At 37.9% G+C, this 24,217-nt stretch overlaps 1 protein-coding gene across 4 annotated transcripts in view; it reads left to right on the top strand.

The window, feature by feature from the left end:
• Nucleotides 1-531: 531 nt before the first annotated feature.
• CAMSAP2 (calmodulin regulated spectrin associated protein family member 2) overlaps nucleotides 532-24,217 on the top strand; it is an 80,867-nt gene continuing 57,181 nt past the window's right edge. For 2 of the 4 annotated variants that reach the window (XM_038143832.1, XM_038143831.1), the window contains exons 1-2: nucleotides 532-706; nucleotides 11,524-11,783. In XM_038143832.1, the coding sequence (XP_037999760.1) occupies nucleotides 568-706; nucleotides 11,524-11,783 (399 nt within the window). In that variant the 5' untranslated portion in view covers nucleotides 532-567. The remainder of the gene's footprint in view (nucleotides 707-11,523; nucleotides 11,784-24,217) is intronic. The other 2 variants (XM_038143829.1, XM_038143830.1) reach the window with 1 other exon arrangement.

Raw genomic sequence — 24,217 nt, 5'->3', positions numbered from 1 at the left:
GCGGGCAGCGGGGCGCCGGCCGGGGGGCGCCGGGGCCGCCGGGCAGCGTTGGGGAGCCGGCTCTGCTCCCGGCCCGCAGAGGCCGCCGCTGGGGCGGTGCGGGGCCGTGCGGCGTTTTGGGGCCGGACCCCGGCGTTTTGACATCCCGGCGCTGGGAAGGGCCGCGTCCCGGCCTGCGGCGGCGGCGGGGGCCCTGCCGGCGGCTCCCGCCCCGGGCCGGGGGACTGGCGGCCGCCTGGGGCGCCCAGCCCTGGCCGCAGGGTCTCCCCAGGGAACGCGGGGCCGGGGCCGCCGGGGGCATTTTTTTGGAGGCGAAGGGACGGCGGCTCGAGTGAATTGAGACAAAGAGCGAGGAGGAGGAGGAGGAAGAAGAGGACACTCGGACTCGGCTACATTCCTGTGCGGAGAAAGGCGGGAGGCGGTGTTAGCCCTTTACGGACAGCTGGGTCCGGCGCTGCTCTCAGCTGCCGTCGGCGTATTTACAGCCGGCTCTCCCGGCCGTGGGAGGCGGAGGAGGACGGAGGAACAACCATGTAAGTTCCCAATTGCCGGGGGTCCTGTGAGAAGATGGGGGATGCCGCAGACGCCAAGGAGATGAGGAAGACTTTCATTGTTCCTGCCATCAAACCCTTTGACCATTATGATTTCTCCCGAGCGAAAATCGCCTGTAATCTGGCCTGGCTGGTGGCCAAAGCCTTTGGGACAGGTAGGTGGCGTCTCCTTCTTCCCTTTCTTTGATGCTGGTTCCTGCTTGGTTGCTTCGCTACTGAGGACGTGCGAGCCATTCCCTGAGGAGCTGAGCAGGGGGGGAGATGTGTGGGAAATGCTTTTGGTCTGTTCCCTTATCCTTAAGATCTCTTAGCCCTTTTGAGGTTTTTTGTTTTTCTTTTGTTTTTCCTTAATTACACTTAGTCTTTTTGGAGTACTCCCACTGTTTCCATCAGAAAGTAAATTTTGCGTGTTGGCACTCCTATTGTTTTGCTTGAGTGAATCGATCTCTGTAAATGGTATCTTATTTATTACTCTGGTCACACTTCTACAATGCAAAAAAACCTCAGCAATCCGCGTTTGTCTGTCATCTTGAAATTTTTCCTGGTATTTCTTAGGAGCAGAATTGGGGGCTAGCAATGGCAATGGGTGCGTGCTCTTAGCTCTGACATGTGTGACAGTAGCCTCTAGCCATTTGAGTGATTAAGCATTAAGAAAGGTTTCAGGGAAAAGAGCATTTAGTGCCAGGTTTTGGCCTGCACAATACAGAAGGCTCTCCTTGTCTGTAAGTATAAATGGAATCGATTTGTAATGCCTCCAAAAGGCATCAGTGCTCTGTCGTTGAAAACCTTGGACCTTGAGGAATACCAGACCTATTATTCTGTGCCTGAAATATTATTGGGCCTTGAGGAATACCAGACTTGGAGATGTCTTCAGAAGGAAGCATTTTGAAAATTTACCAAGCTAGGGGTTTTTTTGTTTGGGTTTTGTTTGTTTGTTTTGGAATTTTTTAGGGTTTTGTTTTTGATTTTGGGGTTTTTTTAGTTTTTGGGGGGAGGTGGGGTTGTTTACTTGTTGTTTGTGGTTTTTAGTTTTAGTGTAGCTGTAGTATTGTAATAATTTAATTTTCTGTTGATTAAAAATAATGGGTTTTTTTGAAAGGTGAGGTAGATATCAACAATCATTACTTTTGCCTCTGTTTTTTATAAAATAACAGGAAAAGGTTCCTCCTTATGGAGTATTGCACTCTTTACATTTAGGGCCAGGGTGCTGTTATGTACTTAGCCTGGGTTAACATGTATTTAGCATGTCTTTATGGGACATGCTTCTAGGAAATCATCATATTTGATGCAATGCTTCCAAAAAGCCACTTTACATTGCTTGAATCTAGAATCTAGTGAAATTTCAATTAGTGCATCACTTTAAAAAGAAAGAAAATATCAAAATATTGTTTCCATATGAAGATTTGTCAATAAACTCTACTTGCTTTTCTTTGTGAAATCTGGACAAGTAATATTTTGATATATGGCTTTATTAGCTGTGCAGGTGTGAGAGGTAAAATAGTAGAGAAAATTCTTGGAAGTACTTAATGGAACATTTTCAGGGATCATTATGGTTTTAGGTAGCTTGGTTCTAGAGGGTACTCATATGATTCTGAGTGTACAGTGCTTGTGCAATTATATAACCCAGCCTTCTAACCTCAAAACTTTTTTCTACTGGAGTTTGACAGATTCTCAACGTATGGTTGAAATGTCTTGGTTCATTCTGGTGGAGTTTGTATTGGATGTGTAAAGCTACTTGCAGGGTACTTTTCTGCTACTTTTTATAGAAAGTGTGATCCAAAACAAATTCCTTTACTCTTTCCTTTCATGACTGGGGTTGTTCTGAGATGCTCAAATTAAACACGATTAGAGGGAATAATTGCTCCATCTGCTCTCTAAACGCTGCAGTAATGTAACAGTAGGAAGAGAGGTAAGCACACACATTTGTAGTGTTTCTGGTCCCAGTTCTTCCACTAGGTTAATGTAGCTAGAAACGTCAAAGAAAAGTTTGGCTGAAGTAGGGAAAGACAGTATACAGGACCTGCATGTCTGCAGTACGAACACTTCCTTTATACTCAGAGTGAAACAGAAGAACTGGCCTTCACCTTTTCCAAGAAGGAAGGAAGTTTGGGTTTGCTGAATTATTTTAGTTCTTGGGAATAAATCACAGCCTCAGTCATGTCTTCTAACTATTGCTATATACATTTGTACAGAGGAAATACAAAGGATGATTGGTGTGTTTAGGGGTGCCACATTTTATTTCTTTTTTTATGCTTGAAGTATTGAAGTTCTGTAAGCCTGCAGGGGAAGGTGAAGGGTTTTTCCCTACCGTCTATGAAACAAAGTAATGCAGTTCACTTTCATTAAGGAAAAGCATAGGTTGTTACAATCATGTATCCATTACAGAAATCAAAATCTTTATGTATCAAAGGGGTACATCTTTCAGTGGATGGCTTTCACAGTCTTAAACCATATTTCAATACAGAGTTGTGGTTACAGCTTGACTATGTGTTGTGGATTTGCTCTTGCAAAAAGACTTTGAAATAGGTACTGTTCATTAACATTAGTGATGACTTCTGGTGTTTCGTTGATACCTGAGTCCAAAAACTGAGAGAAAATTTGTCTATTGCTATTGTCCCTGGTTCAACTGCAAGTGTAGAGTCTGGCCCACAACACAGGCAGGTCAAAAGAAGTTGTCCTATTAGTGAGGTGTCATAGGAGAGTAAGAATGTATTAACAGTCATGTTGAAGGCATCTTGTATGAAGAATTGTTTAAGAAATGCTAATTGAAGAAGGAATTAATATTTAAGTGTTGAGGGTGTGTAGGATTATATATCAGTGTAAGGACATGTCAGGTTAAATGTTTTGTAATAATCAAATTGTTTAAGTGACACAACTTGCAGTAACTGAAAGAGGGAAAATTAACAAGTGTGAAGAATAAAAGGGGGAATGTTCGACTTAGGAATTAAATCTGCAAATACTTAATTTCAGCCTTGTCTCCCAATGCTGGCAGTTAACTTTTTCAGTATAGAACAATTTCTTCCCAAAGAACTGCGTGAACTGTATAGACACTATAACTTTCAACTTAAAAGTATGATGTGACTTAGTTCATAGGAATAAGTTGAAAAATGTCTCGGTGTTGTGGTAGTCTGTGCTCTTTTTATTTCTAAAGCAAAAGAAGTGCATTTCACTATTTTGCAATGTGAAGTTTTTGCCTTCTCAGTCTGCTATAGTAATAGAAAATGTGCCTGAAAAATTTGTTATCCATCCATGCTCCTAAAGACAGGCTGAGCTAAAAATATATACATCATTCTTGACAGATGTTTGTTTAGCCTGTTCTTTGAAAATCTCTAATTATAGACTTTCAACAGTATGTCTTTTAGTCGAGTTGGACCTTATTTATTTTTAGATGTTTGAACAGAATCTTGATGTCTTCTGCTAAGTTTTTAAGACATTACTTACCCTCTTCCTGGTGCTTTTGACAATGGTGGGCACCTTGCATTTTTATAACACCTTTCATATAATATATATGAATATATAATAAATGCAATGTCTGTTATATTGTTTAGACAAAACAGACTTTTTTTCCTTTTTTGTAGGTCAAACTTTTTTGCTCTCTGTGTTTATTAGGGGTTGGTTTGGGGGGTTTTTTGCTTGGTTGGTTTTTTGTATAATCTTTTCCTGTGATTGGTTTACATGAGCTCTGTACTTAAATCTAGATCCATTGGTCCAGCTAAACCATTACCAATACAAGGTAAATTTGAAAAATTATTTCATATTTCTAATCTATAATACTCCTATTTATTCACTAAAATATGATGTTTGCCATTTCTGCATCAGCCCAGAATTGTTGACTCATGCAGTCTGTGATTCACTGTAGCTCTCTATCTTTCTCTGCAGAGCTGCTGCCTACTCAGTTGTTCCCATCTTATAATTGTACTGTTGTAGGTTCCTGCTTTGCAGCTATACTTACATAACTGCATCCTATTTTCAAACCACTCCTTCCACTTATCAGAATTATCTTCAATTATAATTTTACCCTCCAAAGTGCCTTCAATCCTTTTCTAGCTTGGAATCACTTCTCTACAACCTTGTCTAGTGTGAAGAAAGATGTGAGCTCTTGAACCTGGAAGTACGTGTTCTTCCCATTTGGTAGGGGACATCTGAGTACTCTTGGAAAATGTTTTTTCAAACAGCTTTTTATCCAATTTTTAGTTACGAAGTTAAGAGTATATCTGTGTCTGATTTTTAGAAAAATATGGGAACAGTTTTAAATCAAGTTAAAGCTGTTGCTGCTTTAGTATCCACACAATATATTATTCTGCTTCAGTAATACATTTAACTGGTTAGGAGAAGATTTTTTTTTTGACAGGAATAAACTAAAAGCAAAGTAAAAGCTGCAAAAGTCTGAGCAATTGTCCTAAACATTTTTGTGCTTTACAAAGTCAAAATAAGATAGTCTGTATACCTTTTAACCTTAAATTTAACATTAAATGTATCTTTAATAGGTGTTTGAAGCAATAGAGTACAATTGCATCATCTGCAAGTGAATATTACCCAAGAAACTTAAAAATAGCTTTCTCCTGATGATTAATGTTCTCAGAACTGGTATGCAGCTACTTACTGCTCTTGGCCCATGTTGCCAATAGAGCCATGAAGGGAGGAAATGAACACTGTGTATCTGACAGAAACAAGTTGTAGCTAAATACTCTCATCTGTTGTGTTGGGTCAGACCACATTTTAACCTGTTTCTAGCAGAAGTCATTTCTTCGCTTGTATTCAGTCTGGCAGTAGCAAAACCTTGTAGAGGGGTTTGGAGTTTCAAAACAAATGTTTGAGACTCATGTGAGAATTTATGTAGATTTCATTACCTCTCTAAAATAGTTGCTGACAAATTGATAGTTCAGTCGGTCCTACTAAAATCAGTGGATTAGACAGATCGTCTACTGAGATGTTTAACTTGGAAGGTGGGTGTATCACTCCTTTCTGTAGAACACATTTGTAATGTAGTTTAACTGTAGATCACTTTTTTTGAAGTAAATACATAAAATTGTAAGAACTTCTGGACCTGTTAGGTTTGACAGAGTCCTGAAGTTGTACTGTGTGTGTACACCTGTAAAGGAAGGTGATCAGTAAGGGGACAGTTGCAGGATTGGCAGTTGACAATGGACCTCCTTTGGGATATGGAATCTTTCAAAGACTCAGTTGAGCCTGTTTGCTTTAACTCTAAGTACTTGTCTGCAGAATGTAACAGATCTGACAGGGAGACTGTAGCCAAATGCTCACTGATTTCAGGTGATGAGATGAAATATATGTCTTCTCCCTATACCTGGTTTCTCTTTATATTTTTTGACCACCATTGTATTTACTACTGAAGATATAGTTTAAAATTTCCCACTTCACCCTATGATTTAGGGTCATCTGTTGTGTTACTTGAGAGACTCCATGTTCGAAGGTGGCTCATTCAAACTTGAAGAGTATTTGTATGCTGTTGATCAGGAATGTGTCACTTTTTCAATAAGATGTTATGTAAATTCCATTCTACAGCTAGCACAACTTAGATACAATTCCACTCCTGAAATTAGTAACTTTTAATACTTGCTCTGCTAAACTGAGAGCTCTGAATGTTTGTTTTTGCTGGTCATTCTGGAAAATGAGGATAGAAGAGGAAAATGCAAGATTTCATAAGAAAAGTAGAGTGAGTTACACCTCCCCCTTCCTTTTTATTTTGTGCAATTGGACAATGCATTATTACTGCATCAGGTGGTAATAATAAACATTTCTGCTACAGAGTTGAGATGTAATCTTTGACGTCTATTTGCCAAATGTAAGATTTGTATAGTTCTAGCTGTTTCCTACATGTTTTCTTTTAATAAAAGTTAAAAGCAGTCTTTTGCTAAGAGAACCTGTAAGCCAGATACCAGAGAAGATGTGTCCATTCACATCTATCTACTTATAGCTGGCAAAACGTTTTCTTTAGCTTAATGAAGTCTAGTAATAAGTTCAAGAAGTGTTTATCTCTTGTTTTCTGAAACAGCTTTTTCCATACTTCATAGGATATTTAAATCATTACTTGTCTATAATAGTCATCAAGGTGCTAGCTGGGTGAGATAGGATTATAATTGTATTATTATCTTTACATTTCTCATACCTTGCCTCTCCCAAAAATAGGTTCTGAAGGCATTTATGTTAATGAAAATTGATCCCCTTATTGGCAGGGTTAATTCTAAGTCATTTTTTTGTTTATTAAAACCTGAATCAATACACAGGTTTTAGTAAATTAGATGCTAATCTTACCATTTTAATAAGAAATGCCAGTACCAGACACATTCTGTAGGTTTTGTGAGGAGCACTCCATGTTGTGCTACTGAAGGCAGAATATTGAATGGGATAGCCACTTAGTGTGACAATAGAGCATTTCTTTTGTGATTTGCAGTGTTTAAAGAACAACTGAAGTCTGGTTAGGGTATGAAAGTTGACCCTGTGCATGTTCTTTCCTTAAATGTTTGGGGTTGGTTTGCGTTTGGGTTTTGGGAGGAGGGGGGTTAGGGTTTTGTTTGGGTTTTGTTTTTTTAAATTGTTTTAGTTTGAGGTTTTTTGTTTGTTTTTGTTTCCTTTTTTGGATGAGGAGTCCCTTTTAAGTGCAGAACAGCTGTTGAAGCAGTGGATAATGATCTATTTTTGTAGCATCTAGAGGCAGGAGGGTAAGATCTGTTTCTTCATAGTACTTCTGTGATGCTAAATTCAAGAATCCCTTGAGTTCATCTTAGCAAGGTGGACAAAGCTAAGGATGATTATACTGAGGTTGAGTGTGCCATGAATTGGGTGTTTGCCTTCCAGATACTTGTCTCTAGACAGAAGTACACCTACAAGCCTGCTAGCCAACAACAATGGAAGTGGCAGACTGATTCAACAAACCAAAAAAATAAAAATTACTTTGTAATCTCTACTCTCTCATTTTGTTTTCCACTTCCTGATTAAAAGTCTTGTTTCTTGATGGTGTCTCCAAAATAAAATAGTAAATTGAATTGTCTCCCTCTTCTATTCAGTCCACTAAAAAAAATTCACCAGAAGTTAAATAATATAATTCTGTCTTCTCTGACCTGTTTTCAATTCTTGGACCCTTCACTTCTGTGCAAGCTCTGCTGTCTTGTGCCCAGATTGTAAATATGGCACCAGAATCCTTGTTGGCAAGTGGGAGTCTGAATGAGGTAACTTGACACGGTCACTTCCTGGCAGAAGTGTACCTTTGCTGGCCTGCAGAAAACAGTCAAGTCCATTAAGATTTGGCATACATTCATCTACTGGTTTGCACTAGGAGGTGGTTAAAGGTATTAGAATTTTCATTAAATAATTCTGTGTTATATCTTAGTCTTCTACAAATAATTTTTTCTTCCTAATGTCCATGTTTCCAAGGCCCGTTGGTGCTGGCAGAGCGCGGGCAGATCCTGCCCCTTGTCTCCAGCACTGCCCCCAGTCTCCTGGTGTCACACGCATTGCGTGTGTTCAGCTCACTGCCCTCGGTGTCCCCATACACCCCTCTGACATAATTACCAGGGATTTCAAGGTCAGGTGATACTTTATGGCAATATGTGCAACAATTTCTTCTATTTCTTCGTTCTATTTATTTTAGAACGGGTCATTTGCCTCAGAATTTAATCTTGAAAGATTCCTCTTTGTCAGCTGGGCAAAGAAAGACTGGTAAAATGCACACATCACGGATTAGTGTTAAGATTCTTCCCTGCCTAGCAGAGCCTGTTTAACAATCTCTAGTCCTGACAGAATTGTTAATAAAGGCTTTTGACCCTGCTGATTGTTCTGGTAATCTGCTGAGAACTGGATGGAGCCTTGAAATTCCCTGCCACAGGATTCCAGAGGCAGCACATGCCAATTCTGGAAGGACTTCTACTCTGAGATAGAGTTTTCTCTGTCTGTTACCTGTCTACTCTGGGGGTTTTTGTTTCCTTTTTAAACTCTAACTTGAGAGCATATCTTGAATCTCCTATCAAGAGCTATTCTGATATCAAACAGTTTAATATATGTTATGAAGTGGGGGAAAGTGCCATGTTTCTGCCTGTGCAGAGGGGAAGTCTGACAGGAATTTTTGTAAAGAATTCTGATCTTGTTGCACTAGAGATATTTTGTTTGTATGCTTTCACATTTTTTATACATTCAGAATATGCCTGTAGCCACAGCTTCTCTTCCTAGCCCTTTGTTTCCTTATTTTATTTTTCTAATAATTTTATTTTTCTGATTTTATTTTTATGAAGACCAATAAGTTTCTTTTCCAGATTTATTTTTGTGTACGCCAATGAAATAAAAGAAATGACATACATGTCATTCTGTCTTTTTCTATATTTTCAGAAGCAGAACTAAGCTTTACAAATAATTCTGTTTGCCTTTGCTAGTCATTGATTTTTTTTTTTTTAATTGCATTGAGTTTTTAATTACTAAATCCCAGCAGCGGATGTCATTCTTTCATGATAAATGTATTTATTGCATCTTGTCTCTTTAGTGTGTGCTTCAGTGATACAGAAGATGAGAATTAACAGGCATTGGGTTTGTTATTTACTGTCTTGAGATTTCTCTTCTGGCTCAAATTTTCAGGCTTGAAATCTGTCTTTGTCTTTAGTGAATCTGAACCACAGAGTATGTGACTTCTGTTTGAGTGTAGCTAAGTACTCCTGCCTCTAGAGGTTTTTTTATTTTCATATTGGAATGAGAGTTTTTTAAGTCTTCTAAGAAATTACGTTTGGCTTTATCTGTTCCTTTCTGTTTCCCCCCACTCCCATTGAAGTTCTCATCTGCTTCAAAACAGGGGTGTGTGGGTTTTGATTTGGGTTTTTATTTGGTTGGTTGGTTTGGGGTTTTGTTGTGGGTTTTTTGTCTTTTTCAAAAGCAAAATCTGCTGTCTGTGCATTGTGAGATATTTACAAAAAAAAAGTTTTCTAATCCTCTCTAGCTTGAAGAAGTAGCATAAAGATGCTTAAAAGTTGGCATTTGGAATTGTAGAGGATAAAGTCCTGATGAGAATTGAGCTCCTGATACCAGAGATGGATCATTAGGGACTTCAGAAATAACGAGCTTAATATTTAAATAGACAGTGTGTGGGCAAACAGGGAAAAGAAAGAAGGTCAGGTAGCATTAAGATAGATGAAAACAATACCTGGGGAAGCAGGTATCTAGCAGCTCTGAGATTCTCAATTAGAAATGCTTTGTGATGTACTGAATGACCCTGGATCCTAGTCAATAGGTGAAGTTGGGAAGTGGAAGAGAAGATGGAAATATCTCCTGACACCAGTAGATCTTTTTGTTAGCAGTTTTATTATCATCTTGTAAAAAAGTAGGGTTTTTTTTACAAGATGGTAATAAAAAGCATTAGATTTGTGTTTTAAAGGGCAGAGTAGTTGTGCTGATGGTATATTTTGGTCTGTATTCTAAAGCAGAGATGTCAGTTTTCTTGCCAAATTTAGTCTCATGGTTTAAGCAAATGACAAACTATATCTCTTTCCCTTGATACTCTGAATTGGCAAAAGAAGCAGCAGTATCTTACCCTTTCCCACCATCCTTCTAGCATTTTAAAGCATGTGTTAATATTTCTTTCACTTTTTGCTCTCTACAAAGCGTGTCTTCCCTCACAACTAGAAGGCAGCTGGCACCTTCCAGAGCCCATCATGGAAGCACACGAACTGCAATAGAATATGTATGAGAAAGAAGATAATCTGTCATTATCTTGTGATGGCATGTTCTGTTTTTTCTCTCTCTTCTCCTGCTCCACCCTTACTGGGCTGTTTACTCCAGACTGATTCAAACCTTGTCTGTTTAGCCATTTATCCAGCTGAAGGCAAAGGGAATAGCAACTTAGGGTTGCATCACTGCTTTCCTACGCACTCTTTTTTTCGTCTAGCAATTAAATAGGGTTTTTGCATTTGGACTCAGGAAAAGAATCACATGCTCTTTATCCCATAAATGTTGTTGGCTCAACTAATTTTACAACAATAGAGAATGAAATTCTTCCAAGAGGAAAATGAAGCATCTTGCAGTGTGTATGCCTGAAAATCTGAAAGTTATTTTCCATTTGACTCACGATTTAATTTTATTTGATCTAATACCATATTTAATTAATTTATAGTTGTTCCATTTGTGGTAGACAGGTATAGTCTGCCTGTATCGTGTTATGTACAGTCTTTGAAAAAATTGTTGATTGTCTTGGAATGCTAATTTTGGAGTTGTAAATCTCAGCATAGATTTAACAAAATCTTGCATAGCTTTCTGTGGGTGCTAAGCCAGCTTGCTGAAAAAGGAGGAAAACCACAGTTTTAAGGGAAGTCAGTAACACAGCAAGGCCAATAAGAACTCAGTCAGAAAGAAAGTGATAATATTTTTAATTCTTTCTCCATTCTTCTAATTTCAGTCAAAAGCCCATCTATTTATGCTTAACTGCTGAATTGCCATCATTCTGTGATGCATGACCTTTGAAATAAACAGTTTAGTAATCAAAATTCTCCTGCATATACAGAAACTAGAGGGCTGCTTTTTGTCTTGAATTTTTCTGTGCTGAAACATAATGTTTCAGTTCCATTTTGTTATTGTAATAGAGTGCAGGGTTTGTGTTTAAATGGGTGTTGTCCTGCCTTTATATGTCTGACCTATATAATAGTATGCCAAAGGAAATGAGAATGTTTGGGCATGTATTTGGAGAAGCCAAGAAATTTTAATGTAATGATGATGTAAACCACAGGTTGGTCTTCTGTTGTGGCCTTTCTAGTGTGAGACACTTTGAATTTTTCACAAATTTCTATTTATAGTTCAAATATTAGCTTTGTATGAAATTTTCCCCAGAATTTCATAACATAATTGCTGGTATAGACTTTGGCCTCCCCTCGGTTAAGATTTCTTTAAGATAATTTTGGGTTCACATATAGTTTTTAAAAATCCCCTAATACTGTAACTGTCCTTTCTGATACTGACTTGTGCTCTCTGTGTTTCGTAGAAAATGTTCCAGAAGAGCTCCGAGAACCGTTTTACACAGACCAGTATGACCAGGAGCACATTAAACCACCTGTTGTTAACTTGCTGCTGTCTGCCGAGCTCTACTGTCGTGCTGGGAGCCTTATTCTCAAGAGTGATGCTGCAAAACCACTTCTAGGTCATGATGCTGTTATACAAGCCCTGGCACAAAAAGGCCTTTATGTCACTGACCAAGAAAAGTTGGTGACCGAACGAGATCTTCACAAAAAACCAATTCAGATGGTGAGTGTTCCAAGCTTGTGTGTTGCATCTCTTCTCTCCATCTCCCATTACCTACAGATCTGTCTTTTAAATTGCATCATTATGTTGAAGTATTTTTCACAGGAGTTCAATGGGATTCATTACTGGGAAGGTTATAATTGTTTTGGTGTAGGATTTTTTTTTTTCATGTCATCAGCTGTTAGTTCAGCTGTATTTCTTCTGTATTAATGCTAGAATACACCTATCTTCCTACTTAGTTAAAATGTTACATTTTTAAATATAGCAGTGATAATATGATCACTTTGATTTCAGTTTTACAGCACTGACTGGAAGTGAATATTTCTGTGCTGGGAAAGTTTGAAAACGTTATTCTTGGGCAGAAATCTTTAGTTAAAAGCTTGAAAAAAAGTTTTAATGGCAGGCAATTCAGCCTAGTAACATTGAAGAGTCACCTGTTGCACATTAAGTCAATGTAAAACATGTAACAAAAAATATGTCTTTCTATAACTGCCAATTAAAACATTAGTTCAAGTGATGAATGATTCTACTAGTATGCTCCTAAGTTATGGGTCTTCTGCTTTGTTTGGAGCTGAATTATAAAATATTACCTGTAAAAAGGATGTCTACATATGTTTGTTTAACAAATGGCAGAATGATAGACTAAGATGCTAATTTCACTTAATTTAAAGTGATATATTTAAAATGTTCACCTTTTTATTTTTGTATTTAATATCTAATATAGAGAATAAATTAAGTAAACAAAGTATTTGTGGTCAGTGACCTGTAGCTGCCTCTAGAATGAAGGTGTGTGGAAATGAATATAGCTATGGTGATCTTAGAGGTGTTTTCCAATCTAAATAATTCTATGTTTCTGAGTAATGAAAAAATTTGCAGGATACTTGCAATACTTGTGGGTGGTTAGGAGCGTTCCTAATGATCACAGAAGTCAAAGTGTTTAAGAAACAAACTTTCTGACTGTTTATGTTTTTGCACAACTTAATTCTGTTCTTGCTTCTGAAGGAAAATAAGGTTATGAGCATTTATGAGCCTCTGGTTACATTTGATTCTTTTAATGTGATCCCTGTCAAGAGTAGTAAGAGTCATGTCTTCCTAGAGTTCTCAGTTAAAAAAAAAGGTGTCAGTATTACCTGGTTTGCTTTGCTGATGTTTGCTTTGGTAATTCATATTGCTTAAAATGCGTTTCAGTAGTCATTTTCTATTTCCTCCATGCCTGTGGGGCTGTTTGTGTGTTTTTCCAGTGTTGTTTAGGTATAGTCAGCAGGAAGTTATTGACACATCAGCAGGAAGTTATTGACACATGAACATCGTAAGGGTTGATGTCCCCACAGGTTCCTATTGTGCCTGGGGCACTGGTCCCCACTCCAGTGCCAGTCACAGATGGGTGCACTGTTGCTGTTGTCAGTTCACAGGCAGCTGGGCTGTGACAAGGACAGGGAACACAACTGGCTTGGGCAGAAACACAGCCTTGTCCAAAACAACAGCTACCAAAGAAATGGCTGTGAAGCTCTAGTCTCCATACTAACGTCCCAAGCCCAAGAGTTTTACTCTGTCAAACCACGCTCTTGCTCCTATGCAAGTTCCTAGCAGCAGCATTATATTTTAATTGGAAAGCCTCAACCCTTTTCCTTATTATACTATTAGTGAAGTTGGCAGAGAACTTCAAATCTGGCTGTTGCAGTATTGACAGTCTTTTCCCTTGGTGCCTTCCAATACCCTTTCCTATTATCCCATATGTCAGTTTCTACAAGTCTCACAAATTTAAATGTATATCCTGTTTTAGAGCATGGAATAATTTTTTCTTTTTCAGTTATGTAGAACAGAAAGTTTTCGTTTGTAATTAACACATATGTTCCTCTCGTAGACCAGATTGTGTTAAACCAATGTAAAATGTAATTTTGAGTAATTTAATAGAACATAGTATGGCTGTCATTCCCATTGCTGGTCTGTCTTCCTCAGGAATAGGGGAAAGGTGTTGGTGTTTGTTAGTGGATATTTCTTGTTACCTTCTCAGATGTACTGTACTTTTTCTGGCTGAAAAGGGGTGAATTAAAATATAAAATGGAGCTATGGAAAGAGGTTTGAGTATGGAATGTTTTAATTTTGCACGTGTATTATAACGTGTGTAGCTGTGGCCAACAGACTTGGAATTCCTTGGGCTGGATGTTTGCACAGTGACGTCTGTGGGGATTAATTGTTGACTTAGTTCACATGTGACTATTTATTGAAGCAGGCATTTTGGTCTGCTCTCTCTCTTAGGTGGAACTTTTCTTGGAAGCACCTTACATATTTAAGTCTGAAAAGTCTAGCGCATGGATGTGCTGCTTTGTGCTGGGCTCAGGATAGATGGCACTTGGCTCGTCAGTCACGACTGACTTGGCTGCATTAGTATCTCCCTTGAGAGGCTGCAGATGCTGTGCTTGTGTTTCTCTGTGTGTGTACATACATGGTGTATGCATGTATCAGATCAGTTCACCCTGGTGGCATGGTAGGAAAGAGGCACTCGTGAAATTAACCCATGGCAGCAAAGGCTTCTGTTAAAGCCTCCCCTGTGTGGTCTGATTCGTTCTTCTACTCTTTCTCATGTTTGGTTTGTTCACATCTCCTATTTCATTTCTGGTGAAACCAAAAAACTGGGTTATTCAGTGGTATCTCAATTTCTGTTCTCCATGTAGTGCAAGGTATTAAAACTTAATTCTATGTTTATTTTTGTTAACTCTGTGTTTGATAGGATCATCCTGTTTTTAATTTTGGTAGGGGAGCAAAAGAACCAAATAGCATGTTTTTTCTCTTCTCGTTGAAATGTATATGGTCTTGGCTCTGCTCTGCTAGACTTCAAACAGTGCAGAAATAGTCTAGAGCTTGGAACTGAAAGTGTTGAACCAAGAACCAGAGTATTTTTCTCCTGGAAATTATACTTCGTACAGAAGGAATTATCTGATGTCTCAAAAGTTTAAGCTGTAAAAAAATTTGCAAAGATATTTTTGTCAGTTGGCAAGTTCCAATTGCTTTAAAAAAAAAATCTGTCTTCAGCAGGCATCCCCATATGGAAATGTGAGATTTTTGACCTGCTATAGAAATCAGAAATAGCATAAGAATTCAGCATGATTCTGATAATAATGCAATAGTTTTTTAAAGCTTATGCATAGATCAGTATTCAAGTCAAGCTTAACTTTGTTCTTCTATGCTGATTTATTTTTTTAAATTTTGTATTTCCTTCATAACCCAAAGTGACTTAAACCATCAAATATCAGATACACAAAAGGAAGGCAATTTGGATTTTTTATATATTTTTTCTCATATAAGCATTGGATCTCTGTTTTAAAAACATATATATCTTGCAGGATAAGTCAGAGCAGTCTTTTATACAAGTTTATCCATTATAACAAGAATTTTATATTAACTGAGTAATTTATTTTCCATGTCAAATCATTTTACAAGAATTCTGATTTTTAATCAGGCTGGTCACTTGGTATTCATATGGTCTCTTTCAATTTGCTTCAAGCGCAGGGAAGAATAAACAGATTCAGAGAGGAATTAAGAAATGCTTTCCTTCTCTCAAGTCCCTGCAATGCACTTCTGCCATGAGGAGAAAGGAATACAAAAATCAGCATCTCAGTTCACTTTGCAGGGAAACTGAAGTTGTGTAACTGCCCCAGCAGTGGACTTTTGTCGCTAATGTGACAGGGCCAAAACGATCTGAATTTCTAGCTTGAGGAGTAGTAATGTCAGATCTTGAATACTTGTTTAAAACCAGTGTTGTTAGGGGATGTAGAGATACAGTAATATTACAGACTTTTACCAAATTTGCATCAGAAAAATCTATTTGCCTAAGCTTATTATTCTATATTGATAAAACATTCTTAGCTGACTACAAAAAATAGTTATTAACTTGCAAGGCATTTGAAGATATTTAGTTCTTAAATAAAATTTAATGACTAGAAAAAGGTTAGTGAATACCCTGTGTATAAATATCCAAGAAAATATGCCATACAAATATTTTTGATATTTTCAGTGTGGGGAAAGTATAAAAGCCATGCTAAGCCTAATATAATCGAAAAGCATAACTTTTGTCAAGAGTTGAATTCTCAATTCAGAAAAATAGTGTTGCAAGAAAGTCAACCAGCTGAGCAGCTAGTTTAGACTTACACCCATGTATAATTATTGTCATTAATCAGGTAACACCTAAATCCTTCATAAAATTCTACAATTTTCAGCCAAGATGGAAAGGGAATGAGAGGCTCCTGCAAAACCCCAGCAGTAAGTCCATAATAGCTGGTAGGAATAAAAATTGCTACTTTCTCAATTCTGATCCATTATTTGTGTGTATGGGGTTTAAATATAAAAAGTAGTGTGCTGTGATGCAAGTTGTATATCCATGTAGCTGCAAATTGCCTTCTTCCTTGAAGACATCTTGTGAGGAAGTCTGGCAGTAATTTCTCTGTAGCAGTTTGTGAATCTGGACTGTAACTGAGGTATAATTAGGTGTTCCTGTGTTAGCTAGTTAGTAGTCATCAGGACTGCATGTTTGGGGCAAACACCTGTATTTCTTCCAGTTCCTGCTCTCGTGGTTTGCAGTGTGGGGAGGCATCTCAGGGAGCACAAATGCAGTTTTTTTGAGCATGTAACCTGCAAGTTGGGCTCTTGGATCACACCTATGGTAGCCCACTTGCCAAGCCCATTTCCCAGGACTAGAGCACAGCTGACTGAAGTGAATCCCCTGAGGAGGGAGCAGAGGTGAGTCCAGGGACCTTTGCACCAGTTTTGCTTTTCTGTTGTGCAGAACTGATTGTGGAGTTAATCCACGCCAGCGAAACTCCTGTGGAAGGCAGGAGGAGTGGGGATTGATAGTGCTAGGTGTGTATGTACCCACAGCCGGAACCAGGCTCTCCTTCTGGATGAGATAACAGACAGTAAGTGGTTAACTCATCCTGCAATCCAGACTTTTGGTCTCCCTGGCAGACTGCATTCATTGGAAATGACAGTGCCTTTCATCAGTGGTGTGTTTCTCCTTGAGGAAGGGCTGCAGCAGCTCACCCGGTTACTTGCAGCTACATGCTGCAGTCTCTGCACTCCCAGGCTGTACAGCTCCTTTAACTCTGGTCTGGAAAGCAACACAACATGTACTAAGCACTTCACAGAACAAAGTAAGATGTGGTTTCTGCCCTGAAGAATTTTTTTTTTCTGGTTTTAGGCATGATGCAACAAGTTTCCATTCCATGCTATTGTAAATTAGTTATTAGATGAAGACATATAAAAAGAATTTGCAGTTACTTGACTTGAGCCCGTGGATACCATAATTTGTTAGTTAAAGCACCAGATTCTAACTGCCTTGTGATATATCTTTGATAGTAGTATGTTTCATAGAAGATTAAAATAACAAGCAAATATAGTGGTGAAATGGAACCTGAGTTCAGTGAGTCTGATGTGCTGTGTAGAACCAGTCTGCTGGGGGTTGGGCTGGGAAAATGTAATCTTTAGAGGTTCCACATTTTTTGTTACATTTCTGGTCTCATCTCTTCACATGCATTCCTCATAAGGTTCTCATTTGCTTGAAAATAGGGATCCAGCATTTTTGCTGGATTTACTGTGTCAAATAAACCATCCCACTTCAGTCAGCACCTGTTTGCCACAGTAGTGTGGTACCAGGCTCACACACACAGGGTGCCAGTTCACTCTTGGGCCACAGGAACTGCTGCAGCTCTCCACGGAGTTCATTCTGCACGTATCATTTTAACACAGAACTTAATGTCCTAATAGCTTTTTTCCAAGCAATTTTTGTTGACTCATAGCCTGGGTATTTTGTTTTGCTTGCTGCTTGTATTTAATAAAGTTTTTCTTGTATGTAGAAAATGCTTTATTTTTGTGTCTTGGGATGTTTTCTGCAGTATGATTGTGTAGAATTTAGTGAGTGCCAAACATGCAGGTTATCAGTGTGAGTTATAGTATGGTTTGTTGTACTTCTGTGTATCAATATCAGAAATTTGTAGAAGACTTAGGTAACTACAAAGGCCTCTGCAACATTCTTTGGGTTTCCATGGAATGCTGTCTGCTCAGCTTGTGCACCAAGTGTGGCGACTAACATGGAAGCTAGCAAAGCTACTGACACCAAAGTTGTGTCTATAAAGAATACAAAGGAGGGATGCTTTCCTGGTCCTTTCCAGCAGCTCTAATGCTAAAAACCCAATGGCTTTCGATGATTTCTCTAGCTTTAATTTTAGCTGTTGTTGCTTTTTGTGTGTGTGCTTTGTTGGTTTTTTTTTTAATCCAGCACCCTTAATTTCAGTATAAAAATCTATGTAGTGTTTTGGTCTTAGGTTTCCAGCACTGTAGTTGGCATTTCAAACTTGTATTCCTAAGAATTCTTGCCTAGAAGGTAACTAAATCTGATTGTTCTTTTTAACAGTTCTTGTAGGGTTGATTTCAGTTGTGCAGAGCTGTTGAATAAACTATGCTCCTTGTATTGCCTTGAAGGTGCTTTCTCAGAACCACCATAAAATCCCTGATGGATACTGATGTTTACAGAGTTTAGACATGTATCTCCAAATCAACCAAAGCAAAATCCAGTAGAATTTGTCCTATGTAAATAAAACAAGGCTGTCCTTATACTGGCCTTTGCCAGCTGAACGTAGTAGGAAATATTTAGAAATAGTGGCACATCATGCTTAGAAAATTGTGGTAACTACATTTAATCTTTTACTAAAATGAGAGAATATTGCAATATGTCTTCCAAACGAGATACATGATCTACTAAATCAAACTGCTGCTTGTGGAATAATGACAGGAAATTAAATGAACCTCAAGAGAAGGTAGTACCTCCCAAAGTCAGGCCTTATGCCTCTCATGAGAAGATAATGCAAAGCATTATTATTTTCTGTTGTCTGTCTTGTTCACTTCCTTGCAAAATAGTTGTTGTTCTGCCTTGAACAAACTCAAGTTTTCAATCAAAGAGCTTCTGATTGTGTTCTTAGTTATTATTCCATCTTGTGGTGATTTTAACCTGCGGGGGAAGGAGGGGTGGAGAAGGGGGTGATGGTGGTGATTTAATTTTAAAAACCCAAAACAACCATCTGAAAGCATACCAAAATCCAGTCCTGAAGCACAAAAAGAAAACCAGTTAAAAGGAGGAATAAATTATGAAAGAAATATGTCATGAATTAAGCCCATAAAGAATACCAGATACCACGTATAAAATGCTTTCTAAAAAGGTCAGGAAGTAGTTTCATTAACCCTGAAAGAAGGTCTATTTTGTTAAACACAGTTTAAGAACATTTTCTTCCTGTTTCAATAGCACTGTTATGTAGTGTAGTTTGGCTTTTGGCTGTTGGTTTGCTGCTGTGAACTTTCTTTGTATCTTCAAATATGTGAAAAGGTTTATTTAAATAAATGTTTAGGAATGGTCTTACTTCTAGTGGGTTAAGTATATTTTGGAGCACACTAACTGAGCTATTAGGAAAAGAGGTATCTGTGAATTGTTTTACAGACTATCTAGAAGGAATTTCTTCATGAGTTTGTTTGAATCATGGTAAGGAAGAGAAATCCCTTGTACTGGCTAGCACAAAGCTAAAAATCTTACATGGTTGTAGCAGGCAGTTGAAGAGCACTGCTTTCTTCCTATTATGGAAAATAGTGAGCAGCTTTTAGCAGGAGGTGTGGGTCAGTCATGTAAACATAAGGAGAGCTTCACTACCAGCTCTGTGTAGTACATACACACAGCAACAAGGGGACAAAACCACACTGACTGTTGAAGGAATACAGTTTGTACTCCCCAAAATGCAGCAGCTGCTCCAGTCTAGTACAAAAGAACATTTCGAGTCTGCATTTGTTAATCTGCACACATAATCCTGGCAATCTGCCTGCCTTTATCAGCAGAGAACACACTCTGTCATCACAGTAGATGTATCATAACAAAATCTTTGTTCTTACAAACTCGATGGAATTTACCATTATGAGATTTTCTTTTCCTGAGGTTGAATGAACAAAATATCTTAAGGTCTCCATAGTGTATCTATTCTTCTTGTGTGACAGGAAAATGCTGTAAATAGCCATGTATGTCCATTGTTTATAGGAACTGGTAGGTTTATATGAAGAAGTAAAAAATTGTCTTATCTTGTAGACATGTATCTCCAAATCAACCAAAGCAAAATCCAGTAGAATTTGTCCTATGTAAATAAAACAAGATTTACATTAAAAGTTGATCTGATAACTTGTTGAATAGTTTAAATTGACTATAATAGTCCTCTGTAGGAAACTATCTAGTATAAATGTAGATGATGTTCAGTTTTCCCTCATGTATCAGAAGGTCATGAGGAAGGATATCTCCCAGTATATTTCTTTGCTTTCTCAAACCACAAATCTAAGACCAGTGGAAAAATTAGTAAAGTGTACATTAGAAATCCTGCAGCTCTATGATTTTAGAATAATGGAAAAGTTTATCTTTAGCACAATTTATATAATCATCTAGCAGTAGCCAGAGATCCAAATCAGTCAGCTGTCAAGACTGATGACATTCTTCTAAAGCTGAAATGGCAAGAACTTTTATAAGATCCAAGTTGGGTATTTGGAATACTATTTAGAAGACACAGCAATCAATATTTATGATATAAGTATATACAATGTAAAGTGTGTATTGAAATTCTTTTAACTGCTTGGTTTCATAAAGTGGCAGGTTAAAAATATTATGGCCTTTAAAAGCAGAGAGAATATCTAGATATTGGGTGAGCATGTAATGGGCTATCAGATTAATTTTACATTATGCAATTATTAAATATATATAGTATGTAATATGCAATCTCATTATATAGCAACATGTTTCTTAAATATGAAACTGATGTATCTGCTACATTATTAAAGGATACTCATATACTGAAGTAAAGTGCAGTAAGTGGTATTTAGGCAACAAACCACTGCAGTAGGTGCCAATTAAGTGCTGTTGAAGGATAGATGGCATTTTCTCCTTGTTTGTCAACAGCATTTATTCAAAGGTGTAGTTACAGAAGTTGTACCACCTCACCGTCTTTACTGATGCTGGTCTGCTGACCTGCAAACTATAAATTAATTCCTGGGATTCTGGGGTAAGGGGGACTTTATTTTGCCATATCAGCTCTCAGAAGAACCTTGCCATCAGAAAGAAATTTAAGGAAAAGGAGACTTTCTAAAATCTATTATGTGGTATCAACACCTTAATTTCTACTGTGCCCGTGTGAACACGAGCAGTTTATTCCCTTCCTCTTTGTAGCAGCTCTTTCACGTGTGGGCAGGTAAAGTCTCTCAGGCCCTTTGTTCCCCAAACCTTTTCTTCATTGCAAACACCCTCCATTTCATGGCTGTCTTTATTGACAGGTTGTGCCGGAAACTGGACCCAGGATTCCATCTGACCTTGTCAAGGCTTGTAGTGCACACAGCTTGTGGGGTGTTTCTGTGAGCAAGAGCCTGCAGGTGACCCACGTGTGTGTCAGCTGCCTGTCCTGCAGTGACATTGTCTGTTCAGGCGGTGACAATGTCTAACCTCCGATTGTGCCTGCTGACCAGCAATTGACTTATGTGTTCTCTCCTCCAGTGCAAAAGGTTAATACAGACTTTTTTCTGACTCTCTTCTCCGTCAAATGAAGATTAATTTGGAACTGATTATACCATATGTTGCTGAAACAGGCTTTGGTGGAAAATAGCCTGCACTTGAGTTCCCTTCTTAAGGGTACTCTGTGAGCTAATAAACATTTGTAAAAGCTTCCTGGTCTATTACAAGACAGAGTTGTGTAAATCCCACTGGTATGTTTCTGGGGCATTGTCTTGCCAAGACAGCCAATTCACTTTGAAGCATGAACTGAAAAAAAAGGTTAGAGTGAATTACAGGACTCTGCCAGGTTACATCCTATTACATAAAAGGGAAACAAAGAAATGGACAGAAGGTTGATGGGAAAAAAAATCACTTCGCAATTATAAATGTTTTACTTTTTTGTTTGTTTCTTTTCCTTACCCCTGTTCTTAACTTCCCTGCTCCCAAAAGCAAAACCAAACCATCTAATGGTACTTAGAATTCACTGTAAAGACAGCTGTGTGTATGTGAGATTAAAAATAATGTTGTGACTGCCTATAGAAAGATTGTAAATTAATATAGTTCAGTATGTCATTTTGTCAGGGAAGTCTCATAACTTCTGTGTTGATAAATTCTTTATGGTAAGATGTACCTTATTAGGTAGATAGATAATTGCAAAGGATGAACTTATTCCAGCTCCTGCTTTTAGCTTTTCTCTAGCAACAGGAAGAAATACAAAGAATGCTTAACTTACGCAGTTGGGAAGTAAATAGCATGGTAATACTGAAGTTGATAAAGAAATATGTATACATGCTACCAAAGAACTGCTGGAGAGAATCAAATCCTGATTCTCAAACTATGATGCATATGTATGAAAGTTCTTATTTTTCCAGGTCAAAGCTTTGGGGGGAAAAAAGCCCCAATCCCCCTAAAGTACTGTGTACTTTCAACAGCAGCAAAAATGCTCATATGCCTCTAAGCACTGAGGGATAGCTTATCTGGTTTTCCCAGAACACTGGGAGCTGAGAACTTATGTAACAGGCTACATGTACCTTGATATTATTGGCTTGTACTGCTTGTGGGAGAAAGAGAAGGATAATACAGCCTTGCTTGTTCTGACAAGATCTAATGACTTAACACATTTATGCTTTTATCATATCTATGGCTGTAGTGTCAATTAATTTAGGTTCCTTTTCCTAAACAACTTTAAACTTTCCTTTATTTCCTATTAGAGAAGGCAGTACCTTTCTGATTATTGTAGCTTGCCTTTTTTCAGCTAAGGTGGGACCTTCCATTTCTGTGGGACTTATTTCTCTTCTTACCCTACCAAATTTAGAGGGGGAACTGATTACTCCTGTCTTTCATCCTTTTCCCACAAATTTTGCCTTCTCTTTAATCCTGATCAGTGATGAGTTTTCCTTCCAGGCCACTGGTAAAAAAAGTAAGAGATGGTGAGCTGATAACTCATTCATGTGGTGTTTCTTGAAAAATTCACCAATTCATTGCTGATTCTATGCTCAGGGCTGCACTATAAATCAGTTTAATGTATCCAGCATTAAGAAGTCTCTTTAATCAGAATGTGTTAGTATCAAGTTAGATGCCTTATGCTCATAATAAGTCTTGCACTTTTTACTTATATTTATACGTGAATTTAGAGAGTGGCTTATATTCTGTTAGTTCATGTTTAAATTGGCACGTGTTCATTTATCGTACATAAATCAAGCTGCTTGTTCACTCTGAAATTATTTTACATGAGATCAGAAGAAGGATTTGGGGCATTAAAATTATTTGTATTGTCTGTTGACTCTTAAAAAAAATCCGTTGTTTCTTGTCTTCTAATCTTTTGGAATGTCCCCAGTGTTCTTAGACTTATTGGAAGAATAGCTCAATGTGTACAGATTACTCCTCTTTAATCCTTTTGTAGTTTTAAAAGCATGGCATTTTTTCCTTTCCCTGTTTGCTCTACACTGAGATGAAGATTTAGGTTAAGCATGAAATTGGCAGACTTGCAGATAATCTGAAGGGTATCAAAAATTAATATATTTTCTAGAAGACTGAATTAGAACTCTCTTTTATAAAAGGGAAATACATGACTAGTGTGAGCTTGCGGGTCAGTATGTTAACTCCTAACAAAATTGAGATATTTCTCTGTAGGCCAGTATTTCCCACCCTGTCCTCAGTCGTCAAAGAAAGGAGCTACAAGCTGGCTTTTTAAGGCTGAAACCTTGCACAGCAGCACAAAACCCTGTCAGCACTTAGGTGGTTTAAAAAGGTCCTGTGTTTAATAGTATAACTGCATGTCTCCTGCCACTTACATCACTTTTTCCCTGTATGAAGAAGTTCTTGGTTCCTATTTACTTTTAACTAATGTAAGCTGCCATCTTGATGACTAAATTAAGGATAAATCATGCAAGACTGCTTTTATATTACTCTAAACTATATTCTATTTTGACCATATTGTCCCTTTTGTTGTCTTGTCCAAATCATAGTCTTCTAAATGGTGGGTTGTGGTTTTTTCCTGGCAGTTATTTTATCTGGAAAAATACTGACCGTGGTTCCAGTACAACCACTGACTAATTTTTCCTTTTAGTTTTCCTGATGGCATATACTGCTGATTTTTCATTCTTTGCATTGCTTCTGTACCTTTCCCAAATCTTCTTTGAAAAGAATTTAAAATATGATCTGAATTTGCAAGTTTAATCCTAGTTCAATGACGTTTTTGTTTTGTCTTTTGTTCTACTTAGGGATGGCCTATATCTCTCTTCAGCTGGTTATTTATTTTACAAATTCTTTCTCGTACAAGTTCTTACAAGCATATTGGAGATAGCTCCTGGACTAGAGGAGAGTGAGCCAAATTCACTCCTTTGCCAACGGGAAGGCTGAAGTGCAGACCAAATAGCTG

This window comes from Motacilla alba, chromosome 8 (genome assembly GCF_015832195.1).
Source record: "Motacilla alba alba isolate MOTALB_02 chromosome 8, Motacilla_alba_V1.0_pri, whole genome shotgun sequence".
Classification (NCBI taxonomy): domain Eukaryota; kingdom Metazoa; phylum Chordata; class Aves; order Passeriformes; family Motacillidae; genus Motacilla; species Motacilla alba.
The sequence above is the reverse complement of the archived record's forward strand: the minus strand, read 5'-3'. Positions and strand labels throughout refer to the sequence as shown.